The sequence below is a fragment of the Archocentrus centrarchus genome, chromosome 17, assembly GCF_007364275.1.
Source record: "Archocentrus centrarchus isolate MPI-CPG fArcCen1 chromosome 17, fArcCen1, whole genome shotgun sequence".
Lineage (NCBI taxonomy): Eukaryota > Metazoa > Chordata > Actinopteri > Cichliformes > Cichlidae > Archocentrus > Archocentrus centrarchus.
This window is the reverse complement of record NC_044362.1, coordinates 29639040-29666367: the sequence shown is the minus strand read 5'-3', so window position 1 is coordinate 29666367 and position 27328 is coordinate 29639040. Positions and strand designations below refer to the sequence as shown.

At 41.9% G+C, this 27328-nt stretch overlaps 1 protein-coding gene across 1 annotated transcript; it reads left to right on the top strand.

Annotated features, from left to right (window-relative positions):
* Positions 1–778: 778 nt before the first annotated feature.
* On the top strand, positions 779–24509 carry LOC115795325 (partitioning defective 3 homolog). Its single transcript, XM_030751155.1, has 4 exons — positions 779–853; positions 9836–9959; positions 16599–16741; positions 20705–24509. The coding sequence occupies exons 3-4, from the start codon at positions 16671–16673 to the stop codon at positions 21096–21098; spliced, it is 465 nt and encodes a 154-aa protein (XP_030607015.1). The 5' UTR covers positions 779–853; positions 9836–9959; positions 16599–16670; the 3' UTR covers positions 21099–24509.
* Positions 24510–27328: the final 2819 nt, after the last annotated feature.

Genomic DNA, 27328 nt, shown 5'->3' with positions numbered 1-27328 from the left:
CCATACTGAAGCTAATAAATACTTAATAAATGTTAAGTTATAGAAAAGAAAGCGTCGGTCACAGCTCTGCTTTCCAATAGCGCTCCGGGCATTGAGTCATATTTAATAGCAACCCCACATCCTAATTAAAAAAACAAACAAGAAAAAAAACCACTGGTAAATCTGAAATCCTCTATTCTCACCTCAACAAAGAAATAATGTTTGAGTGAAACTCTGTGATGCTTTGCCAGTATGAAAAGACAAGAGCCAAAGAACTTGTTCAACTGTAGTTTCTCATTCAGACTGAACTTTATTCATGAGTATGAAAAAGTCAGCCCTTGTTATCAATGTTTAGTTTAGCTGAGCCCTCATAAAAATGTAAAAAAGCCAGTCGGACTCTTTAATGCCTCCCTAATCCACTGCTGATAAGACTGCGCACTCACCCTGCTGGTTTGAAAATCCTCTCCTCTTCCCCTCACCCTTTCATCTCACACTTTGCGTTCTCAAACTCTGCCAGTAATTTGCACAACCTGTAGGAAAACGCTACTCTTGTGGGCACAGGCAGGTTGAAACTAGTTTTCGCTTCACTGCAGAGTTGTTAAAGCACCACTACAAGTTAATAGCCTAGAAGAGTCTACTTTACGGCCATGTTGACACAGAAAGGAATAATTAGTGGGATGCGATGCTGCCAGCGGTAAAGCCATTAACTCTTGACGACCCTTTCTCCAAACCCTGTTGCCTGGTTACAGTTTCCCCAGGTGACCAAATGTGCTGAATCATAGTCATCAGCTGTGAATCACTAAGATAGTGGCCTACAGGCGTTAGTTATGATTGGTGGGATCATAACGGCAGTGTGAAGCCCAGATATATTACAGTAAGTGACTTATGTGACAGCACAGATCTGTCTGTTGACTGATTGAACGATGTGGGCTGATGGATGCCGTCTCTGCTTAACCCTCAAGTCATTGTCAGTGTGTGTAGGGGAGAAAGAGCAGCGAAGCAAGGTGTGATGGAGATGGCGTGAAAGGGTCTGTGAATTTATATCTGAGATGAATAGACTCTGAAACAGACATGCGGTGGAAGCGACTGGCTTTGTGCTTCAGAGCAGTTCCAAAATCTCACAAAGGAAGAGGAGTCCAAACACACGTGTGCGGAGATTTGCACGGTTTTAAATAATCTCGCGTTCATTACGCTTCTCTGCGCAGAGGAGATCGTCATCTATCACTGATGGATGAGATTAGGCACTTTTTTCTCGTACGGCTGCATCAAAGCACTGCTGATGATACTGCGATGGCATCTGCAGCAGTTGCTGTTAATGTGGATGAGATCAGATATCCATTTTAGCATTTCAGTGCTGAGCAGGGAGATGGAATTGAAACGTAGGTAGGCGAGACAAGTTGTGGTTCATGAAGTCTTGGAATCAGTGGTGCCCGTTTTGATCTCAAGTAGCCACAGTCGACTCGAAAAATCCCCTTCATCAAGATTTCTCATGTTAAAGATGTTCTATTTATCAGTTGTTTCAGCTGCTTCTTTTTTTTATTATTATTATTTCAAGCAATTTTGTGTTTTCAATTTTATCCATTCATGCATTTCTTTTAGTTGGCTTTAGTTAACTTTTCTATTCAAACCTATTCGGATGTACTTGTTTCATCTCTGCTTTATTCTAAGTTACTTAAGCTAATCCCCACCCCCCACCTGGCAGAAGTACTTTTAGGGGTGCTTGTATCACTGGGTGGGAATCACTGCCTTCAAAAATATATTACAAAAAGGGGAACCAATGAGCATTTTTGCTAATCTGCCTCTTGTCTTTATGGGTTGTTAACTGTATGTAAACCATATAATGAGATCATTTATTACATCACTGTAGGACTGAGCTGACAGCCAATGCAGTCTTTTTCTTGATGGACTGTCTAAATATAAAAAGGGTGTCATGGCAACTATGATCTAGACAAGCAGTGATGCCTCAGAACGCTGATGTAAATACCAGCATGTAGCCAGTTTGACAGTCTTTCGTAGATACAAGGGTGGTTGTTATTTGTCTTTATAAGAGGGTGTGTAGCATACTAGTTACAGTAAAGTTCTGCTGTTCTTACACTCGGTTTTTATTCTGAAACAGTAAATCTGATTCCATTGTATCTTGGACTGAAGGCATCCATCAGATTAGATTTGACACCATCCCTTTTCAGCTTAATCTGGGGATAAAGTTTAATCTTTGAATGATGATGAGGGACATATTGAAAGCACTGGTTAGGAAAAGGAATCGGAGCTCCTGCTAAACCACATGTGAAGTGCTCCTGCAGATATTGGTGACATATTCAAATGTGGCTTCACCACATGAGGGGGGAGGGGGGAGGGGGGGGGGGGGGGGGGTGACACGTAAATGGCCCACATAGGGCAGCATGTCCCTCACCTTCATTAAAAGTAGGGCAGAATTACAGATACTAGAATCGCAGAGCAATTTATTTGCTTGTAACCGAAAAGGCCGGCATTGATACGCTGATGTGTGCAAGCATGAAATTGGCCCATGAATTAAAAGGAGGCATATTTCCGTGTGCCATGCCATTATTGCTTCCAGTGGCGCCATGGCTTGAAATCGAAGAACTGTTACCCATCTTGCTTTAAATGTGTGTGTGTGTGTGTGTGTGTGTGCGCGCGCGCACGCATTTATATCAGTCAAATATTATATTACCATCGCCGACATTTCTGACCAGCAGTGCCCCTGGAAAAATAGAGACGCCTTATAAAACTGAAAGCCAATTAAATTCAATCCGTTCCGTCAATGGATTCCAATGTTTACTGTCTGCTGTGCACAAGTGTTGACACCCTGTGGGATTGCTACTGCTCAGAATGAATGCTACTGTAAGCTGCAGGAAGGTATCTGTGTGCTGGCTTCATGTGCTGTAGGAAATTAGTCATTTCTTGGGAAGTTGTCTTCTGTTAGTTTGAGGAAAACAAATGAAGGGTTTCCTTCAGTAATGCAATGCATAACTTTTTTCTTTTTTGGCGCTATTACACGATGAAGTGACCCAAAATAAATCTCAGTAAATCAAGGCAGTCATTAGATCAACTCCTGTATCAATTTTTTGGACTTTAAGCTCATTAAAAATTGCCTAAAATGTGACGTGTGAATTTATTACGGGTATTCCATCTACAGTCCCCTCCAGAGGTGCAGTTGTTAATGCTACCCAGTGACTGCTTCAAGTCGACTTCAAGTGCCACGTTTCTTTCCTGGTGAGCACACAAACAATTGCACACTCGGGCTCCGAGCTTGGCACAGCGTTGCCGGCGCTGTGCCCGTGCTGCGCCCTCTGAGAAGAGAACGGTTTGATCCGAGCCGGGCCGTGAGCACGCAGATGGTGTCAGCTTCAGCCTGGGTTACAGAACGTGTTAGCGAGATTCATTAGCCTCTTAACTTCCCTGTCGACACATACACAGAATGGTAAATTTTACTCGACTGTTTCTTCCTCTACATATTAACTGATTTGTTTGTGCAGTTTATCAACATGCAGTTCCACTTTACTCTCACTTAGTCCATTGACATGATGAGGCAAATACCAGGGGGTTGATAATGAGTTGCTAACTGTGGTGATATTGTATTGATTGGTGTCTAATTGCCATGTTTCTGCTGATCAATTTGGCTCTCTCTGTCTCAATGTTAAACCTGTGTAATCTGGAGTAAAGGCAAGCTGAGGCTAATAGAGCCTAAAAGGCACAGACACGATGGCCTCTTGGACCCTCTAATCTTTCCAGTGCATCAGCAGACACCAGTGAGGCTGTAATAGACATCTGAGCTAATTCTGTTTTATCCTCGTGTGTATCAAGCCAAAGTCCAATGATCATACTTTTTCTTTGTCAGAAATGCCACGTCATCCATATAGGGTCAGTCAATATTAACCAGCTTCTTGGAAATTATGTTGAACCACAAAAAAAAAAAAAAATACACAATGCTAGATACTGAATGTAAATCAAGAACATCTATCTTCTGTTTTTTGTCATGCACACAGCCCACATGGTCTTATGAGACACCATTTATACAGTAGCTGCAATGAGCAGCACTCAGAAAAGAAAATTACTTATTACATTACTTTAAAAACAATAAACTTTGTCTCTCCTTTGAAGCTTTACAAATTAAACAAAAAAAAAATGCCACAAGAAGGGCTCCCTTGTTAAAACACACTTTTATAAGCATCCGACCAGAACAAGACGACGGGGATGGCAGACAGTTTATTTTAAGAGTATAGCCATTAAATCATCATGCACAGCAAATCAAAGCTAACAGTTTATTTAATGTTGAGTGGGAAAATATCTACACAAACTACATATTCCAAGGAGACCTTTTCTCTCCATCTGTATGGCTAACTGTGCTGCTTAACACAGCTGAACACAGATTTTTTTTTTCGGTTCTTAGTCTTTCTTTGTACACAAAAATAAATTCTGTAATCAGAAATACACTTAGACAGGTACTTTTTTTTTTTTTTAGCAGAATAAATATTTAACAGCTTTCACAGATCTGTGCGAGAGCGTAAATAAGAGCTGATCCTTCTTGCTTTACTGCAGCAGATAACGGGGACACTGTCACACAGCGCCTCACAGATAGAGAGTTAGCTGCTAGCGCCGGTTAGCAGCAGCATCAGTCTCGCTTCTAGCTGTCGGCGAGCCTTCGATCAATAGACCTGGATAATCATCTTCAGCATCTCAGTTCATTTTTCACAGCAGAGAAAGCCGCCACCAGCTACTCCCTCTTTGTCATAGGATGTAGGGCCTAGTTCACCCATCTGATAAGATTACAGAAACTAACCACCGCAGCTGCTGCTGCGTGTCGCCACTGTTTTTCTTACTGTGTGTATCTGTACATCAGGAAATGTTTATTTAAGAGGCTGGCGAGCTAGTCAGTACACCAGTCACATCAGAGATGGGAATCCCATGACTACCCATGCTTAATTAAATGTTTAATTAAGATGGTGCTTTTAATTAAAAAGTTGATTATTATGAAGTAAGGATTTTTGCCACATTAAATAGATAGAATATCACAGAATGCAACCTCCTAGTTATTAAAAGTGAGGTGAGATTTTTTTTTGGGAGTCAGCAACTGTTAATTTGCTTAAAGGGCAAAAGATGCCCTTTAAGTTAAAGAAGGGAAATGAAGTAAGCCTGATTTTTTTTTTTTTTTTTAATATACACTAAGAGTTAAGACACTGAATAGTCTAAGCTGTCTTTATTAGTTTGCATGCCTGATACATTTAGCTCAGGGTGATGCTTTCATGCAACACTTTGAAGTGTGAACCAACAATGCTGCTCTTGTATCTTCAAGGTCACACCACTTGTAACCACTCACCACGAGGGCCCTCATCACAAAAGAGACACAAGATCCACTTGAAGCTTCCCACCGTGTAGGCTTCTGAACTTCATCACGCTGTAGATGCTTCGATGGTCTTTGTGGGCCGTGGGGTCGTCTCCAGTTGTTTCTCTTCTAGTGCTCTCAACTATGTGGACACCCTCAGCTTTGCATTGATCACATTGATCCACTAAATGTCCTCTGAGTGAGGGTTGTAAAAATTTATGCCCGCATGCAGTTGCTGGTAGGTCTGGAGAATGCTCGTATAGGCATGGGAAGGGCACACATTGTGAATGAGGCCATTCATGTATAATCTGCAGGATTATGGCACTGCATATCAGCTGCCTCTGTCACTTACTGTACGTCGCACCTTCCCTTTCTCCGTTGGCATGCTTTGATTGGGATCTGTGAAAGCAGTGCCAGAGTCGGGGGGGATTCTGAAGTGACAGCCCATATCGACTAATCCTATTAGACTGGAGTTCCTCTTCCCTGCCAAATGAAGCAAGGGCTTTGCATGGCTGCCTTCAATCGATCTTGCTCACAAAGTTTTGTTTTCTTACAATCTGAGTGATTTGCCTGCATTTTTTTAAACATCGAGGCTTTGTAGGTCTGAGATCAAAGATTGACTGCAGCACAGACCAGATTTAAAGAAGACCTAAATTTTTATAGTTCTTATAATCAGTCCTATTTTTTTTTTTCCAAGATAATTTCTTAGATCGTCTAAGATCATGACATTATCACCAACGATGTTAAATAAGGCCTGAAGTTGGGTTCCATCTCTGCGAAATACTTAGACTTGCTCAAGTTTGTAAGTTGATGAATCTCTTGTTGAACCTTTTGAAATACTTTTACATTTGCAAGTGCCAGTAATCACATTTGTTACCTGCAGTGTTGCTTCAGTCAGAAAAGACCTTTGAAATGGCAGCAGATTATATGAGCTCTTCTTCTTCTTCTTCCTCGCGTTAATCCCGCACAGGCGCAGGGTCCGCATGTCTGCATGCCCGGCTCCGCTTGGCCCGGTCAAAGGCATCCTCTGGCACCACGTCCACGTGCTTCATATCTTCTTTAATCCGGTTGAGCCACCGCACACACACACAGCAGTCCTGGCCACCGAGTGCTCGTTACTTCTGACATCATGTCCGTACCATCTGAGGCGGGCCTCTCGCATCTTGTCCACGATCGGGGCTACCCCCATGCGTCTTCGGACGTCCGCATTCATGACGCAGGGTCAGACCAAGGCTCCATCGGTGCATCCGCATCTCCATAACGTGCAGCGCCTGCTCGTGTTTCACGGTTGCGGGCCAGCATTCACAGCCATACAGGGCAACGGGGTGTACAACGGTCTTGTAGATCTTGCCTTTCAGGCGCACTGGCATCTTGCCATCGCAAAGTACGCCCGTCACTTGGCGCCACTCAGCCTTAGATCATATGAGCTGTTATTAACAATAATTCTGATGTATCTGCAGCAAACTCTTGTCTGCTGGTAATGATCGCTCCAAGCTGCAGTTAGTAGTTGCTAAAGATTGTTTACTGAGTAAAAATGACACATTGCTGTAAGTCACTCTGCAGCTGCCACTGCCAGTAAACGTTCATTGTAACAGTGTAATAAGGAAAATTAACAGCCAATGGCAGCACATTAAATAGAATAGTTTCAGTTTATATCTTTTATACATCAAATCAATATCGTGAGCTCGTTCAGCTTGTAGTTTGGAATCACGACCTCCATTATCTAAGTCGGTGTTTTCAAGCTGTTACATCAGGGTGTCGAAACAATATCATCAATATGTACTGCTTGCAGCTACAGATTGTTCTTGGTAGTTTAATGTTAATATTACCTCCTTGCCCAACAACTGCTGATCACATATTGAACTGGATTTAGCACTTGATGCTGTTCAGAACCCCACCCTCCCACCTAAAGGTGTTTAGGAGAGAAAGGAGAAGGTAAAACTTTCCCTCAAACATGTATTTTCTTTTTTTTTTTAAGCATTTATCAAAGTTACCATAGAGTTTATAGGCTTCCTGACCCAAATTTTAGCCAAGGATTTAAAAAAGAAAAAAAAAGACAAGTTTTGATTAAAAATTTGTTTGACTGTTTGGATTTTATTCTCAAAGCTTCTTTTTGAGCAATCCCTCTGCTCCAACATGCCGCATTAGGACATATTGTAGTAGTGTCGTCAAAGTCTGCCCACAGTGCAGACATTACATCTTCCCAAAGCTCCCTCCTTGCCAGGCTTAAGGCTGAGACAGACAGCTTTTCAGGAGGCACACCCGACCATGAAAGGCAGGGTGCATCTCAGCGTAAACAGCTTTGCTGGCAGCCCAGTCAGCAAGCCACAGTCCTCTTATTGAGTCCCCGAGACACTCCACTCCACAAAGCCTCACAGTGACCTTTCAGCCTCATACAGTAGTGCCAGATATTGAGTGAGTCTGTCTAGATGATGAAGCTCATCTCCGACTGAATTTCAGCCTGCTGTTCTTCCTGGTCTCTGGGGTTTTTTTGGCAGTACAGTTGTATTGTTATGTTGCTCTTTCTTTGATTGATTTTACAGTGTTTTGTCAAAGACTGGAGATCTTTGATCCCTTTATTTGAGTTCCTATTTTCTTTTGCCTCTTGGGCAGGATTCCATATATAATATAATTTTTTATTACAAGGTTGAGCCTCATGAGATTGAGCATCTTCCATCAAACAAACACTGCATTTTTAATTTGTACTAAATCGCACTGTTGAATTTAGACTGTGCCAAACAGTCTTTTTGCTTTCTTGGTACAGTCATCTGTTTACATGCTCATACCTTGTGGTGGTTTCTGTTAAAGGTGACATTGAATCTGTAACCTGTAGCCGGACGGTTACACATCAGATCAGCTTAGCCCCAGAGAGGCCAAGCAGCTGTGTTACATGTCATGGAGATTAGCAGGATTGCATATGGCAGGTTCCTGGTCTTTAAGAAGGCTGACCGCCTCTGGCTTCTCTATTGTGTGCGTCTGGAGTTGATAGCCGGCTAAGTTGGTGGTGCTGTTGTGTGTTAGGTTATGTCATTAGGGCTCTCAGTCTGGCTGTTTTGTGATGGATGAAATGAATTAGGCAGTAATTTTATGCTACATAGAGTCATACATCGACCTAATAAAGACAAACTGATATTATGTTTGAACTGTGCAAGTGCTGTGGGATTATGTGCGTGCGTGCGTGTGTGTGTGTTCATATGCACATCCTGTTTTTTGTTTTGTTTTTTACTTTATTCAAAACCCTCAGTAAATGGAGTTTTAATTTTTTTTTTTTGCTGACCCTAAAGTTTCCCTCACTTAGTCAGGAAAAGGTTTGCAAAACCTGGAAAGATCTGCACATCAGACCTTTTTTGAGTTTCAGACAGTCCACAGGAATTTCCTGGCAAAAGTTAGAAAGTTGAAAAGTCAGGTTCAGAGTCAGTCGCCCGCTGCTCCTTCATTCAAAGAGCCTGACACTTCTATTCATTCACACAGTGTGAGGGGGAAAATGTGTTAATTACTTTCCTCTGTAGGAGGCCGTGTGAGTTCAACACTAACCTTTGTTTCTATTTATATCAATGGAGTCATTCTGTGCTCAGGAGCCAGCAGAAACCTTTAAGATAACATTCAGAAAAAAACGAGCTGATTGTCCCTAACAGCTTTTAGCAGAACTGTTAGAAAGGACATAATTACAGTTACAGAGACAAAACATTTATAATCAATCAATCAATTTATAATCTTATAAAATTTCACAATATTTTTTAACCTGAAATTAGTTTTGAGAAATAAACAAGAAAACCAAGTTATAAAAACATTTAGGAGACAAACACACAAAATCTATAAATACACGTTACATACAGTGTGTATAATGATTTTATATGCAGTAGTAAATCAAAAGCAGATTTGTATCTTATAAACCTCAGCCTACATGCTTTTGAGCAGGCCATGGTGTCCAAAATGGAGAAAAGTGAATATTTCATAGCTGAACATTTCAGACTCCATAATTTCTAATATAGTTGTAGAGTTGTTATGAATGACCAGTGAGAGTGTATTTGCTCAGTGTACCATGAGAAAGCTGCACTGACGGCTGCATTGTCTGACGTAAACAGGCCTGCAGCAGACAATAGCAGTGCAGTGGTTGAATGATATAAGGCCTTGATAGGAAGGATGGGGGGGGGGCTGTTGGCGTGCTACTCACCGTTCGCCACTAGTCTTTGTTCGTTGTTCTGAATAATACATCAGAAGCGCATTAGTTTGATTCATATTGCTGTTGGCTCAGCTGTAAGCTCGCTCTTGGCTCTTGCCTCACTTTATCACATTTTTTACATTTTCTCTGGGTTGAGTAAATCTGGGTGCTTTGCCAGTGTCAACAGTGCATTTGATCAATTCATGGACAAAGCATGCTGGACTTTAAAGAACATCATCCTGCAGGCCATTTCCGCCTGCGCTGATGGAACCAGGTCACTTGTTAACAATGGACCTCTCACACTCATCCGTCTTCCCACCCCCCCTTCTCTTTTCTCCCTTCTCTCTCCCCAGTAACCGGCTAACCCCCAGCAACCATGACCGGATACAGAGGCTGAGGCAAGAGTTTCAGCAGGCCCAGAACGTCCCGGATGACCCAGATGATCGCAGGAGGACCTACAGCTTCGAGCAGCCCTGGGTGAGTGTCTGAAATGACTGGGGCCTGTAACTTAAATCCACTGCTGTCCCCGAGAAGATGCCTAGACTGCCAGACTGTTAAGAAACGACCTCTACCGGGCCCAGACTCAAGTGCTAGCCTGAGGAGAACGCAAACAGTGCTGGCACCTGTGGCTAATGGTGCTTACGTCACTAACCCCACTACTAGCAGCCATGAACAAGACTGACGATCCTCTTCACCTGAGGATTACCATTAACCTCCATTAGCCTTCTTGGCTAATTGTGCTAATGCTAACACCATCTGCATGCAGGAGTCCTCACACCTCCTGACACAACCATCACTAACCCCACCCGCCTGTCACAGCCTGCTGTACTCATCCGTCATCCCCATTTTCTGTGTGTCAGTCGTCCACGTGGACCCACCCGCCATCTCATGGACTTTGACTTGTTTCCATTTTGCTTGTCTGTAAAGGGGGCTCCCTTTGTTTTCAACTGTGCCTTCTTACAGTTTCAAGTGAGGGTTATGTGCTTTTTCAACTGACATTTATTTAAAGTAAAGTTGCACTGGCTGAGGAGAGGGATAACCAGTGCATTCTGAAGCAACGAGGGGCAATTAGAAGCGAACAAAATCTGAATGCCTTCAAAGTTTTTTTTTTTTGAGGTGATGCAATCGCTTGTCATATTTTTAGTATTTATTTTAGTCCTTCTTGCTTCCTGCACCTCAAGTGTGCTTGGTTTTACATTATTTCTAGTAGAATATTATGATTATATAAACAGCCGGCTGTAGCAGATTTTAAATCTTATATGTACCTTTTTAATGCTTTTTTTCTAATTGTTAACTTGTGTATTATTAGAAATGAAATGTCTTCATATACTTTTGTCAAGTCTGGGACAACACACTTTTTTTCACACAGTCTCTCCTAACTCATTATGATATATATGGAATAATACCTTAAATAGTAATACTATGGTGGTCGGTAGCACAAATGCGGGTTGTCCCAGACCGGACATTAGGTGTGTTGTGCATAATGTCGTCTACAACAAATAACACTGAACACCCTTCTTGGTGTTTTCTCTCTACAAGGTGTTTTACACACAGGTATGTTTTTTTATATATATATTTCTCTATGAACCTTTTTTTTTTTTTTTTTACTGCTGATGTATAAACTAGAAATTCCCACTGTAACTTTGCTCAGTCTTTGGTGTGCAATGGGAACATTTTGCTCTTATGACTTATAATGAACTGATAAAGTAAGAGCTCATGAACCATATCCTCTGTGCTCTGGCTCTTTCTTTTCTAGCTAATAAGCCCAGCAAATATGTGTAGCAGCGTTTTGCATTTGGCAATGTTAACCAGAGTCCTGCCTGTAAGTGGGATCGATGGACTGGTGCACATTCCAGCCGGCATTGTACAGGAAAAGCGGGACCGCGTGGGAAAGAAGAGCGTAGGTCATCTCTCCCTTTGTCTCAAAACCACTGAGCATTCGCTCAATTAAAGAGCCGGTCACTGCTGCAGCATTATGTTTGCTTACATCAGTCACAATGAACTCATGAACGTAAAAATCAAATAGTCTATGAGCTATAACGTTTTTACCAGATAAATTGGTACATGAAAAAACTTCTGTGTGTCAAATACATTATTATTAAAGCTTAATTAGTCTGGAAATAAATCTGCCAACCATAGATTTCTCCCAGCAACCCTTTTCAGTTCCACAGCCTGTTAAATCCCCTTTACTTTGTCAGGCTGCAGCCCACACTCAGGCTTTCTATAGTAATTGCATGTTATTAGACTCATGCCCTGGCCATACTGGTGGGCCATATGGAAAACAGGAGAATATGTCTTTGAAATTCAATTACCTCCACCGTGCATTTATTACATTTTCTTGCTTCATCCGAGTGATGTGCTGCAAACCTCAAGGAGCCACCGTCCTTTTTTCTTAATTCACCTACATCTGCCCCACTTAGTCTATGCCAGAACAGCGCTGCATACGAGACGGTGCCATTTACTGTTCTTTTTTTTTTTTAATGTTCTGCTATATGATGCAAAACAAAAATAGATTTGCCTTTGTTCAGCCTAAATAGATGAAAAAGCAATGGATTTGGGTGCTGAAATAATTAGCCAAGTATTTTATTTATTGAAATAATGGAGAACACCTTTGATCAACATTTTGAAGCAAACATGCCAAATATAAATTGTGAGGATCATTGCAAAAGTCCACTTTCCACATCCTTAAAAAGAAGACTGTGTTTTTGGATATTTCATGAAATAATCCATGGATAAATATAAAACAGAGAGACCAGTCAGTTTTAAAACGATCATGAGTTGCAGCCCTAATCCGCTCTGTTATCGCTCGTCTTTTAACTGTGGGCCTTGAGCACAGACCCCTGTTAGCGTCACGCTGTACCGATTAGACAGATATTTCTGAACAGCCATATGGAAGCACTTAGCATGCTGTTGCAGCCCAAATTTGGACACTCGAGCTCTCTTCAAATCACACCTTCAGTGAGATAAATCTGAAGCCGTCACAGCTTTCTTTCTCATCCACCCAATTACACATTTTCTAAATATGGACGGCTAAGAAACAATCCAAGTTGTTTCTTAGCCGTCCGTATGCAGCCACATGCCTTGGGTCAATATATTTATTCTTTGTGATGGGTGCCCTCTCCGTCTTTTTCACCGTAGTTTGGGGAGCAGGAGAGGATTGTGGGTAGAACGGTCTAATTCCATCAACGATGACTGATGTTCACCCTCTCGGCAGCACCGCGCCAAGCTTTATTGCACTCATTTATACCACTGTGGGAACTGAGGAGTTCATTCAGTTGATGTTGGGGGTTTAGAGAGGGCATGATATTGCCTTTTGTATTTTACTGTAACATTTTAATGCTGCTATTATCTGGCCTCCTTTAGGGTATTTTCCACTCCCCTCTGCAATCACTGTGTTTAGGCAGATGAGCCAACATTCTTGAGAATATTCAGCAGGTCCCTGAAGGGATTTTTCTTTTTTCTCAAGTGGAAAAAATGTTAAGACTGCACTTCTCCCGTGAACATTTTTAATTCAGATATGGAATACGGGTTATGTAGGCACTCGCTCCTCTCTTATTGTCAGCCAAACCACGAGGCAGTGCCGCTCGATGCCAGAGATGATTGCCCTGGCTTCATTTGGTATAAAGGCGAGCCTCGTTAGCACTCTTAATCGTTTTATGGCCTTCCCACTAACTGATGTCCACACTGCTCCCACCAGGCTCTGAATATGTTACAGCCATAAAAGTAATTAGATTGGCTTTGTGTTGCAACTAATCTGCACACAGTTATTGCACCCACCCAACTAATGAACATCGCAGGAAGAGGGGTTGTGGTACGAGTGTGGGCTGAACCTCAAGCTGGAGCTCTGTTGCTGAGAGAGATCTGTGTGCGTGCATCCTTGTATGTATACCTTTGTGAGGTCCAGTATTTAAAGAGTTGTTTGGGTTCTGGTTTAGCTTCTTGTTAGGTTCAGGGTAAAGACGCGGTGTAAACCTGTAGTTTCAACAGTGCAGTTTGGGGTTAAAGGCTAATTATACTCCAAATGAAGCATTTATCAAATCACTGAATAGTTAAAAAAGCACAACCTTTCCAACTTCTGAATCAGTGGGGAAAATATCCACTAATCGAGGCAATTTAGCACCACTGACCAAAATGCACGAACAGGCAGGATTTGAAGTCTTTTCACAAATTCGCATCTGCTTCCACCTCTTTCAGTGAGTGCCTTTTAAGGAGACGGCGTATCAAAATGTACCATTATCCCTGTTTGAACTCTGGGTTCTGTGAGGCTACAGCAGCCTAGGACATGCATCCCTCCAAGAAAAAAATGGAGAGAAATTATTTCAGGTTTTCACCTGCCTGCAAGTACAGCTACTGGGAACAGATATTAGTACTTTTCTTCTTTTTTAGGCATGGTGGGGCAACAAATATATGAAGGAGTTTGTTTCAACATATTGAACTTCTTTTGGGCTAAAAAAAAAATTGCATTTCTCACATAGTTGTAGAAATGTGTGAGTGTATTAGAATATATTCATGCATATGTATGCACTCGTGAAGTATTTGCTACCACAATATAAATATATCTCAGCTGCTATAGCCCGATAACAGCAACACGGGAGGTGTTCATGTTCATGTATGGGGAAGACTGTCACAATGTCAGGTGTTGTCTTTTTCATTAACACCCACTAACATTCATCACATCTCATCATGTAAACCTTCTGAGTCTCCAGCATGCCCCCCCCCCCCCCCCCCCCCCGCATCACCTCCCTCCCCGTCTGTCTGTGTGTCTCACCTTCACTGTGACCTGAGAAGAGACGAGCTCAGGGTGTGTCTGCCCCACTAACTGCTGGTAAGTGTCTGCGGTTTGGGCTCGGGCGGGTGTAGGGTGCTGCGATGTGGAGATTTTGTGAGGGTATCTTGTGTCAGGGATGACTGTTGGTTTTTATTGCTCCTACTGTGAGGAAACCCAGACTCCAAGTTGTGGTGATTTTCATGCTTTGAATTTGTACTGAGGGATCATGTGTTCTTTTTAATATGTCTGTGCAAATATAACTCCGGGGCAAGACGGGCACTTCTTCGGTTTTATAAACTAAAAGCCATTTTTGAGAAAATATGTGCCATGTATACACATGCCAGTATGAGGGTAATATGGTGCTTTTTGCCACACTATGACAGGAAACATTTTTAGAGATAAAAAATAGGTTTCTTTTTTATTGAAAAATTTTTTCTCTTTTGATTTTTAAGGATTTTGTATATTTACAGCATGAAATCGCCACAGTTTTGTAGTCTAGCCGCAGCTAAATGTGCAGCTGCAGCATGTACATACAGTTTGAGTTTCCAATATGATTATCAGCCCTGCAAACGTTCACAAAATTCTTCTACTGAAAGATTTAGCGCATTGCAATCGTTCTTGCATTTCTTGAGGCTCTTTAACCCCATAAAAATTTAATGGAACACAAAAAAGTCATCAGTATTTATTTAACACTGGGAGTGTAAAACTCCTGCAAGTCCCAGAGTCGTATTAGCTTTTATGAGAGGACAAGTAGCTCTCTGATCAACACGTCGTCGCTCTGTGGACGAGGACGTTTCCAGCAGCTCGGGGTTAGAGGTGATACAGAAGTTTTAAGAAATGTTAGCTCTCATTTATATTTTGAAATAGGTTGCTTCTATGCCATATGAATGTGTATATCATATCCTTAACTAACCTGAGAAGCAGTTTACTGTTGCTTGTGACACATTTGCAGTTATACAATGTCCTTCACTGAGAGCAGCATAATCTCTGAATTCTGTAAGTTTTCTGCACAATATTTTTAACCCATTTTTTTATGTGTGGATAATCATCTAATTATAGCAGATAAACAAAATGTCTTTATTAGTTACAGTGCAGTGAAAAAGTCTCATGCCACGCCCCATTTCTTTATATTTTGCTGGGAAATGGGCAATAGGTCCAGCAATGTATGTTGTTCGGATGTTGGCTGCCTTTTGTTCTGTTCTTTGTCAACATGATCCCTCACTGCTTCAGTAATGTTTAGGTCTGGGGAGGCCAATCCATTACTGCTAATGTTTTTTCCATCCTGGTGTGCTTTTACTGCATTGGCAGCGTGCTCAGCATCACTGTCACGCTGAAGCCGTTGCCAGTCAAATGCTTTCCAGGTGGTTTTGCACGATGACTCAAAATCTGAATCCAGTGTGTTTTATAGAAGCCTGTAGACACTCACATCTGACCTCCTCTGTGCACACTGATGATGATTTGAACCAAAAATCACTCCATAAGACTTTCTGATACTGACTTTCAGTCCAGTTCTTGTGTGATTTTGCATACCTCAGTCATTTCAGCCTGTTTCCTGTCCTTAAAAATGGCTCCAGACAGCCAGTTCCACTGAGGCCATTTCTAATGAGGCTTCGGTGAACAGTAGATGGATGAACTGAAGGGCCAGATGCATCTCTCAGGCACTGCGTTAAGTCTTTATTGGGTCCTTCTTTTGTTCTCTACACTTCCAGTTTCCTCATTTGCACATCATGCCAAAATGTTTTTTTTTTTCCCCCTTTGGGGAACTTTGGCATTTTTCATAGATTCAAGTAAAGAATTTAATCCAACTTGAACAACTTAGCAGAGAACCTATTTTACAGTAAATTGGTTCTTTGCTCAATTGTCTGTTATTTGTAGCCACAACAGTGGTTCATCCCTTGTGTTTGGGGACTTTTCTAAGCTCAGGTGATTCAAAAGTCAGTGTTCAGTGACTAAACAAACATAAAACAGTCCTATGAAAGTGGTCAGGTACAAGAACTGGACTGAAAATAGGTGAGAAAGCAGCCAATGTCCAAAAAAACCCCAAACCATGGAGAACTATTGCTCAATACCACTTTAAAAATGACAAAACCAATCTGACTCTATGGAAATATAAATAAATGATCCTTGGACCAAGACTTTTTCACAGCTCTGTATATAATGTTCTTTATTTAAGTTTTCTGCACAATATCTTTAATCCAATGGACATTTTCTGTGATTTTCATTAGGCTGTATCTTGCGTGGATTACCATCCAAACATAATAGGCAGACAAAATAGGTATTGATTATACTGATTATACCCATGGTGATTGTGTTGAGTTCTAACTGTTCTGCCACTTTCACGTTTTCAGTCAAACACCAGCAGCAACGGTCCGGGCGGGTACAGCCAGCCAGGTCGTCACTCGGTGTCGGTCGAGGTGCAGATGCAAAGACAGAGGCAGGAGGAGAGAGACTCGTTCACCCAGGCACAGCGACAGTACAGCTCCCTGCCACGGTAGGATTCACGCACGCGGAGCTTGACATGATTGTGTTTGATATTTGTTTCTGTCCAACGATCAATACGTGCCAAAAGATTTTCATGTGTCTGCCTAATATGAAAAGTGTCCCGGAGGTTGTGACTGTTTGAGATCTGTAATTCAGTGTAATGGATCTGAAGCAGTGATGTGTGTGTGGTTTTGTGTGTGTGTTCATGTACGTGCCTGTCTGATTAGGTCTGATTCATTGTAATAGCCTTGTGACAGTAGTGATGGCAGAACTGGATATATGTGTATACACACACACACACACACACACACACACACACACACACCATCTGAGTAAGAAAAAGGGTCATAGCTGGTCAATTTCAGACCACAAGCCTACACACACTCAGTGTCAAGATGGACAGATCGTGTTACCCTCTCGCAAAGATAGGACATGATTGCTTTCCTTTCCCTTAATGTAATTCCCTTTGATCTGCACGAGATCCCGGTCTCTTGTTCCAGGAAGTGCTGGGGTGTGGGTGTCCTTTATTTATTTATTTTTATTTTTTTGAAAAGTTTTGACTATCGCTTGGGATTTTTTTGGTGTCAGTCTAGGGTGAATTTTTTACCTCCAGGGTGGACATTTTTGCATCCGTATGGGCACCCCTAAACAAATGATATATTTTCTTGCTTTTTGAAGCTAAACCTCTGAAGCAAACGGAGGAAAAATGAAAAGGAAAGGAAAAATCATTGTTTCTGCCTCAGTATCCTGTTTTAACAAGAAATTATTTACATTAATTTCATGCAACATTAAGTAACAGTGACACATAGTAATGAGATTATATCATAGATATGATGTTAATGTAGAATTATAGCAGTACCCTACTATGGCTCTTTTTTGAATTTCTCCCTTTAGGCATGAGAAGTCCAGAAGGGAACATTGTTCACAGTTACTGTCATCTTTCCCAAATCAGCTGTATAATTTTAAAATTAAGACGAGCTCTGTTTAAGCACACGCATTCTGCTGCATGTCATCTTGCACTTACCATACATATACAACATTAAATACATTATCTTCTCCTACTTCACCGTCGTGCTCTAATCCACTGTTATTAACGTAAATCCCTTCCTTGATAAATATTGCAGGCAGCTTTGCTGAAAGATTAATGAACTGCCGTCGCGCTCCAGCGGTCAGAGGCAACATCCTGTGGCCACATACCCTTACTTTTCCACTAATTCCATTAATAAACTGCTCTGTTTGGATAAACGCGGCTGCAGTTTCTCCAGAACACTAACTATTGTTTGACTGAGAGAGCGTACCATCCTTTGGAGTCACAGAGTGAGACTTTAAATTTTCCGTTTCAGAGATCATGACTCTGATGGGATTCATATGTTTCCATGTAGTTCATGGAGGATGAGCATAGCTGATTTATATATTTATTCTATTAATGACATTAATATAAACACTTTTATTGTCGACAAACGTTCAGCTCTCTCCTGGATGAGACTCTTTCCTAAACACGGAGCTACGAGTGAAAATAATCTCCCGTTTTGAAGCAGTGACGGCGAGTGAAGAGCCTTCCTCTTCATCACAGATCAGCACCATTGATCTATGAGGCAAAGTGATGCCATTTTGGAAATCCAAAGACTGGCTTCAACAGCTGGTTTTACTTGTGTGTCTGCATGTGTAGGCGTGGGTGTTGTAGCCACATGTCATGACTCCCCTGTCCTATCTCCCCTTTTCCTGTCAGTCTCACTCTGTCACCTTTTTCTCCTTTTTTTTTTTTTATCTTCATGCTTCACTGTGTGCATGAGTGGAATACAGAACAGTATACATCTTTCTGTATTTACCACACATGTACATGCTCCCTCTTGGCACAGCATAAGACAGAGTCAGTGATCTGGTTTGCATTTCTCAGCAGGGAGGCAGACCAGCTTTGGCCTCTTTGTCAACGTATGAAATGAAATCAGATGCCGGGGACGCCTGTCTCTGAAAATTGGAATCACTCAGGCGTGTGCAAGAATAAACCTGGGCTATATTCTCCTATCTCGCCGATCGAGGAGTGTATCCATTCCCAATTGCATTCAATCCCTGCTGAATAAAAACAAAGGTCTTTTTTGTTCTCATTAAGGATCCTTTTTTTTCCCCCCTCCTCTTCCTACTCAAATCCAAACACAGGAATAATACGATTTCTTCACAGCTGGCTGATAAACCTGCTAATTATGCATGGCTGGCAGTCAAATGCCCATTGATGTTCTTGTGTGTTGCCGTCTTCTATGAGTCTGCTCCCGTTTTGCCCTTGGGATAAGCGGGTGGAGCTGTTAGGATCGGGATACTCATGCATATCGTATAGGCTCACAAACACACAGAAAGGCAAGGCTAACACAAAGAGGCTAGCCAAGCAGAAATCAGAGGTGATTTCTGCTTGGCCCCCCGCCTTTCACATAAAGGGCAGGGCAGCCCTCCAGAATCACGACAACCAACTGTGCCTTTAAGACACTTGTGTCAGGTGTTGCATATCAGCCTGTACGAATCCATAGGGGACAAGATGGTTGCCTCATTTTTCTCACTGTAAAAGCTTTTTCTGTCTGTCAGATCCAATGCTCTGCTATTACTGTCTGTCAGATCCAATGGTGGTTTTAGTCTGTCTCAGCATGAGCCCAGTGGGCTGGAAGGAGACTCTGACATGGTTAGGTGTCCCTGTGTGATGTTGCTGTAGGTTTGGTAGTTGCCCAGAGGCAGTTTATGAGGCCCTAATGGTGCCTCATTTCCTTTGAATGTGATGTTACGGCGCCTGTGTTATCGATGCTATCAAAAAGATACTTGTCATTTGCCTAGAGGTAACGGGTTCAATTGTTAATAAACCTAAAATGAGGTTGTGGTGGTGGTTGTTGCTTTTTAATGGAGGGAACGTGTTCATTTTACCTCATATTCATATATACGTACCTTAATTTCAATCAGTTTCAAAAAATGACATTGAGTTCCCCATCAGTTCCAGTCATGCTCAACTTAATTTATTGGTTGTACTACAACCATGTAAATGAATGATCATCTTGGAAGGGCACTGAGAGAGAAAAACGTCTTCTGCCAAAGCCCCCATCTCTAAATTTAAAAGAGAGCCATCCAGGATCCACGCTAAAAAAATGTCCTTTGCTCATGTAAGCAGACAAACAAACGGCCCTGGACACCCCCCACCCCACCCCCGCCCCCACCCCCACCCCCTGACTCTCATCTTGGTCTTGATTTTAAAATGTTGCGTGTGGCTGATCTAAACTGACCACTTTGGCAACATTACAGCTTATGTTTGCATCACCCATGTGAAGGGAGCCGTGGCCTGAAAAAATATTAACCACCATAATGGCGATAAATGTAGGAGTGAATATATCTTACCTAAAACTCCAGTTGATTTTTCCACAGCTTTAAACCTGATGTCACAGTCTCTCTGAAGAAGGCCCAGAGATGCAGGAAAAGGTTAAAAGCTGACTTTGAGAAGAGACTGTTGACATTTTACACTCAGTTTCAAATAGTGCTTGCCTTTTTTTTTTTGGTTATGAAACCTACAGCATGAATTGTAGCTCTTGCATGCCAATGGTGAAGTTTGTAAGCAAGTATATTTTGAAAATAACCACAGATGGCATAAAAATATGGAGAATCTAAAGCCTTCTGGCTTCTGTTATAACCTGTTTTATATAGGAGGCTTTGTATGGGTGCAGGTAAACGGTCCATGTGGAGAACAAAAGAGGGGTCACATTTGCCAAAATGAAATCTATCATCTTAAGACAATGTACCAGGAAGTCATGGCAAGGATGTCCAATGGCTAGGTCAGCAGACTAGCTAGTAAGTTCCAAGACTGCTTGGTTAACTAAATAGGGAGTCAAAATGATGGGGGGAAAAAAACCAACCTAGGGTTAATTAATCACGACTATGTCAAAAAACTTCTAAAACCAAGAGTGGTTTCACACTTCCTTTTCCTTTATTTTCCTTTCTGCTTCAGGCAACCTAGGAAGAACCCTAGCACCATCTCCCAAGACTCTTGGGAAAAGGCATACCCACCTGGAGAAGGTTTCCAGACTGCTAAGGACAACCCCAGGTACTCCAGCTACCAGGGCTCCAGGAACGGCTATCCAGGCGGAGGTGGCGTCAACGCCAGAGTCCTTCTGGAGGCCCAGGAGCTCTTGAGGCAGGAGCAGAGACGCAGAGAGCAGGAAGCCAAAGGGAAGTTAATGCAGGAAAGCGCCGCTAACAGCAGCTACGAGGGCTACACAGCGCACCTGAAAGACCCCGCGTCTCCTAAAGGCCCATACCGACACGATGTGCCACCTTCACCGTCGCAGTTAGCGAGGCTTAATAGGTTGGGATCTGAGAAAGGAAGACTTTTTTATTCTTGAAGACTGTTATTGGGCTGATTGATGAGGAGCTGAACAAAAAGATTAGAGCCAAGGGAATTATTCTGAAGAAAGAAGAGTGGACACTATGAATCTTGACAGGGGACAACCTAGAGGTCCTATAGCTTAGCAATGATCTTAAAGGCAAACAGTTGTGAAGTGTACTCAGTATGTGGGTGTTTGTGTTCAGTCCACCGCTGTGAGGATGACCTATACTAGTCAGTCATTCACTCACCCTCCCACAAACAGTGCCTTCTCTGCATTCACGAACACGAAGCTTGTTCACAGTCGTCCAGGACTCTGATTCATCGAGATCTGGCATCGTCGTGTACTGACAATCAAATGGGCAGACAGGCAAGTGAGTGGGCGCTTTTTTGTGCCCACGGGGAGGCGTAAGTTTCTGTGTGGGTTTGGTATGTGGGCATGTGACAAGGTACATGTTTCACTATCAAGAATGTGTCCCGTGGATGACTCTCCCCACCTGTCACACTCGGCCCCGACAGATGCTGCCGGTGTTTATCAGCATTCTGTTTTCTCTACTTTTAGTCTTCTCTCCACAGCAATACAGCTCTCACAGTACTCCACAGGGAGCACAGAAAACAAGGCAAAGTGTGTGAAAGAAAGCAGGGCACAGTGAGTGTGTGTTATTAATAAAAAAGACCCCTCATAAATGATTCATATTTTGTGTTATCTCCGTGGAGGAGACTCAGGCAGAGAGGGTAGACAGCTCTGATCCTCTGCCTGGCCCCTCTGCATGGCTCTGGGCTTGACTCGCTGGCCCGCCTGCCTGTCTGTCTGGAGCCTTCATCCTCTCTGTGTTGTTCTCATCTTCTCTCTGTTCATTATGCTCCTTTTTTTTTCCTACCTCAACACCTTTATCCTCCGCTGCCCTGCTCTCCCTTCGTTGCGCATCTCACACCTTCCCTTCCCCTTACTCTTCCTCCTGCTACACACTGCCACCCTCCTCCTCCTCCTCCTCGTCTCCCGAGTCAGGCTCTGCACTGCATTTTTCATCACAAGCCACCTGCTGCCTGCCAGAGCCAAAGAACGCTGCCACCAGAGGCATCGACAGAGGGCCCGGCTTCTGACATAAAGAGTGGAATAAAAGCCAAAAAAAAAGAGACAGAATAAAGATGGGTAGAGAGACAACGAGCCTCGGAGTGTGAGATTAGCTGGAGCTTATTCCTGGTTTTAACAAAAGGCAAAACTGTCCTCGGGTGTTAATTGCTTTCAATTGCTATAATTGCTTTTTGTATTTTTGCAGTTGTTAGCATTTAACCAGCACTGTTCTCCAGAATAATTTAAAAAGAGGCGACAGGTAAGGGGGCTATCTTACTTTTATTAAAAAAAAAGAAGCATCACTCAGTTAATAAACTGAATGCCAAAGCCTTTTAAAGGAAGAACAAACTGATAAAGCAGCATATTTACTGGCAGGTCATTTTGCAGCGTCTAGTTCTGCTACCGTATTACAATGAAGGTGAATGAAATATGACTTGAAATTGTTCTTTCCATACAAGTAGTTCAGAAAGAAACAGTGTGTTAGGGTTGGTTCATCCTGAAATATTTCCCATTAATATGGTAATCCTAAGTTTGTGCTCTCCAGCTTCACCTCTCTCTGTGCAGCTTGCCTAAATGTGGAATCATTCCACAGCCTCACATGTAAACAAACAGGCATTCATTAATCATTATGCAAGGTGAGTGGGTCACCTGGCAAGTCGCCCTGGATGGAGTTCCCAAAAGTTGGCAAAATGGTTTTTCCAGGCAGCAGAGGTGTTGTGTGAGGGGTTTAAGCAGCAGCCTTGTCACAGCAGAAAACGCCACAGCGAACTTCAGGCTGGAAATTTCAGCAGGCTGGAATAATGCTAACACCTGTCAGTAACAACAGCGCTGCGGTTGCTTTTGCTCACTGTCCTCAAACAGGCTTTTCTCCCACTGGCTCCGCTTAAACTCGAAGGACAGCTGTTATGAAAATGGAAAAAGATGCATACAGATTTTCTTTGGCCCTCTTGTGAACTTGTTTCACACAATGCTTTAGTGCTGCTGCGACTGAGCTGAGAAGGATTTGGGTTTTTTTTTTTTTTTTTTTTGCCTTGGTCTCAATTAAATAAGGAAACAGAAGTATAAAACAAACCTGGACAAATTAAATGAGAAATATATACGTGACTAGATAAAATTTCCATTCCAGTCGAACTCTGCGGCCACTGATTAGAAACTTTTTCATGAGGCACTAATCAGTGAAGCCAGCTGTTGTAGGTGTACTGGAAAGAACACCTTGGGCATTGATGACACATGCTTAAAAAAAAAAAAAAAAAATTACTGCCACCAGCCCACTGTTATAATTACTGCCGTAGGTGGCAACCTCTTACTCCGTGCTCGTCTTTCTTTGACAGCACTGTTTGTGATGAGATTGCGTCTGCCTGCAAGCAAACAAATTAAACGGGGCAGAGGTCAAACTTTAAACAAAAGGGAAACACAGAAAAAGCTATGGAAAACAAACAGGCAGTGCATAATCACCCTTCACTCCCACACCATCTCTATATGCAGAGTGAAGCAGCGTGACATACATTATCTCCTGCTGTTTAATGAAGACCCTTGCTGGGAAAGACACAGGCCTAGTAAGGGTAATAAATGAGATGAAGAAAAGCATAAACCTTTAGTGGCATTATTCCAGTGTGTAAACTTTTATTTTATCCTTAGGAAAGCTAACAATATCGGTCAGCGCGCGTATTTATGTGTGCAGGGGTGTAACGGCAGAAACGGACTTGGGCCTCTCTCCCAGTTTGAAGGTTTTTAAACCGACCCGAGAATGAAGCTGATGAAAAACTGTTACCAAATAAAGACGCAAGCTGTGCAGGTGAGAGACAAAGGGTTCTCCGTTGTGAGCATTATTTTAGTACGTGTCGGGCTCCTGCTGTGAACGCAAATTGCAGACACGCACATTTAGAAGGACGTATTTGACCTGTGCTCTAAAATCAATGGATTTTAATGTTCAGCTGTCCTGTTACGGCGTCTGATATCGATAAGTGCCTGAGATGATATCACAAAATGTTACACGGAGGTGGTTATGATGTGATTTTTCTGTCAGTGACACTGCAGCACACAAATCAGTGTTTTGTTTTGTTTTTAACCATTTTAAATTCATAAAGGGTACACTTTCCTCAACATTTTTCTTATTACTATTTGCGAGAGCCAATACAGTTATCATTGTATTTGTACTCTTGATATGCCTTCAACTATACTGCACCATGATGTGTTTTTAAAGTATCTAAAAAAGAAATGGAAGTTATTAGATGCTGATGTGCAATGGTTTTGTTTTTTGTTTTCCAGAAAACTTTTACATGATCTAAATGTATACAGCCACTTCTTCCTGTACATATCAAATTTTAGAATAAAACAGAAGGCTGTTCCATCCTGTTTACAACCTCGCCTGCCTCTCTCTCTCAGGCACATCTTTTCTTCCCGGCCTCGGCTTTGAACCCTGATCAGACGTGTCGTCAATTAAGCGTGAGGGACTGTGCAGTCAGATGTCAAATCTGTCAGGGCTGCTTGCTGATGTCTTTTTCAGAAATACAAACAGAGAGTTTGATAGATACAAAGGAGGTAATATGATGAAATCATTCATCATATTGAATGATGGGAGGGGGGGGTGTTGCAGCAGCTGATCTACAAACATAACTGAAACAAACATTTGGCTACTGTGTAACAACGCCATCTCCCCGTCTAACCCATCTCGTGAATACAATGAGGTAATCTCCCAAAAACACCGCTGTGTTTCCTGTTCAGTCCGACTTCAGTGCCTCACAGGGGACCTGTTGAGCAGCTCCCCGCTGCTGTTTTTGTTCTTCAGGTCAAAGGTGACATCCTAACAAATACAATTAATGCTGCTTAAGACAACAGCCTGTGTGTGTTGAGAAAGACTGAGGTATAAGTACACAGGAAACAGAGCTGGAAGCGGTTTAATCTCCACTCCATCCTGTGCTTTTATCATTCTTTTTATTAATTTAATGACATTCATACATGGTAACCATGCCACAGTCAGAGTGAGACAACAGAAGGGATTTTATAAGCTTAGTTATTTAAATTTTTGAGTCATAGCCTGTCGACCACATCCTTTAAGGTTCACTAAGGAAGCTCACATGAATACCCGGCCATTCACGTTTGCGTTTGTGAGGACATTTGCACTGACAAGTGTGGATTTGCAAGAACACAGGATGCTGTTTCAGCTGTCTCATTCCACGCTGGTACTCAAATACAGCTGAACTCTGGAGCATGAACAGCACTCCCAGGGCTTCTTACATTACACTGAGACCAGTCCGAATTTACAGGTGCTTTCAGGCTTCAGCTCAGATCTTTGTAGATCATAAACTTATGCTCATATACTGTTATGTACTGTGGTTTTCTTTATCCAAGGATGAGATGAAATTTAATATAAAACCATAAATGTTAAAAAAAAAAAAAAAAAAAAAAAGTGGCCAAAACACAAAATAATAGAACAGAAGTTCCAGTCAAATGGGGGAATTGAACAAAACTATTTAAGTTCAGATTTAGGTGTAATTCATTCATATTTCATAGTGTTTTTTAGTAAAACAAAAGTCTCCTGAGCTCAAAGGTCCACTTGTTGAGCTGTTCATGTTTTCAATTTACGGATTTGTTTGAAATCAACAGATCTCTGTGAGTTTACCTCGGTGACTTGCAGCTGGGACACAATCTCTTTTCTTCTGATACAGCTGCAACACTCAGAATGACGTAATGCAGTGTAACAGATTTATTCCATTGTTCCTACTGCATGTTATCAATGAGCAGACTTTGTTTTTCTTAAGCGTGATAATAATAATCCGTGAAACAATCAGTCCTTAATACGTTTTGGGACAGCTTCCAGAATATCCAGGGAGAAGTTCCAGTAATTAAGGAGTTGTTTCTCTTGGCTGTGCAAAATATAACTTCACTCTCATACTGTTTGCCATTAATAATCCCGCTGCAGTACGTTCAGTTCTCCCACCTTGCCGAAAGGCTTTCCAAAAAATCCTTCTTTGGAAGAAAATAAACCCTCTCTCCCCAACCCCCCCCCCCCCCCCCCCCCCCCCCCCCATTAAAGGTGATCATCTTCACGTGACCTTTGTCCAGTTCAGTTCTTAGCCAACAGCTGCACAATGAGGTCCAAAAACATCTGCAAAATATGAAAGTGGCAGCTCTCCACAGCAAGAATTAACCTCAGTTAAATCATATCTCTATTAACCGTAAACATCAGGATAATGCATTCCACAAACTTTTCATCACTGTATGTGAATCACAAGGAAAAGCTAGTGGAAAATTATAAATAATCCGAATGAGCGTTGGCGCAACTGTGCATTTAATAATCTTTAACACAACTGACTAAAGGCAGAAACCTGCATGTGCGGAGTCCACAGTGTGCTGATATTCTATTAATGCATTAAAGTACACATTAGAAAACTACATTTATTTTTTAATGAATGATGGTGTGAATGAATTTCCTGTAAATTTACATATTTTCCAAACAAGTTCACACACTGCTGAGAAAGCCTGTTGATACCACGTAAATCTGTCAGTACTTCACAGTATTTCAGACTTTCAAGTATCTGTGGAGACACCTGTACACAGGCGCATGTGTTTTACATCAGCCAGAGAGAACTGGTTTTCCACAGTTGAATGAAGCAGCAACTGACAATAAAGCTAAACCAGCTAAGAGTGCGCCTGAGTCTGTGGTGTGCAAACATGGGAAGCAGCCCCCCCCCATCCCAATAAAGGGAAACTCTGCATTCAGAGGAACAATTACAACCTCGAAAAGAAAACAGTCGGCATCCTACATGTGTACTTTATGAGCACTTTATGTTGACCGTGTCGCTGATCTCACTGCCCAGTAGAGACAAATCTCTGTACTAGAGGTCTAAAGTCAAAAAGAGTTGCTGGTTAATTATTCTGATTGCTTATTCTGTTTTTAATTAAAGTAATAATTGGTTTTCAAAATGTAATCACAAGTCTGTTTATAAAAAAAGGGATTGTTTCTCTTATTTTTGTTACCTTCAGTTCACTAATGCGTCTGCTTATCAATCATGCAATTAATTTGTTTTCTGCTGTTTATGGTTTCCATTTTCTGATTGTCTCAAGTTAATTAGATTAAATTTATGTGTCGGTGTGGTCAGGACAATCAGAAACTGGTTGTTTTGCTACATGTTTTTCTTTATTTTACATTTTTAATAAATTAGATAAATGCA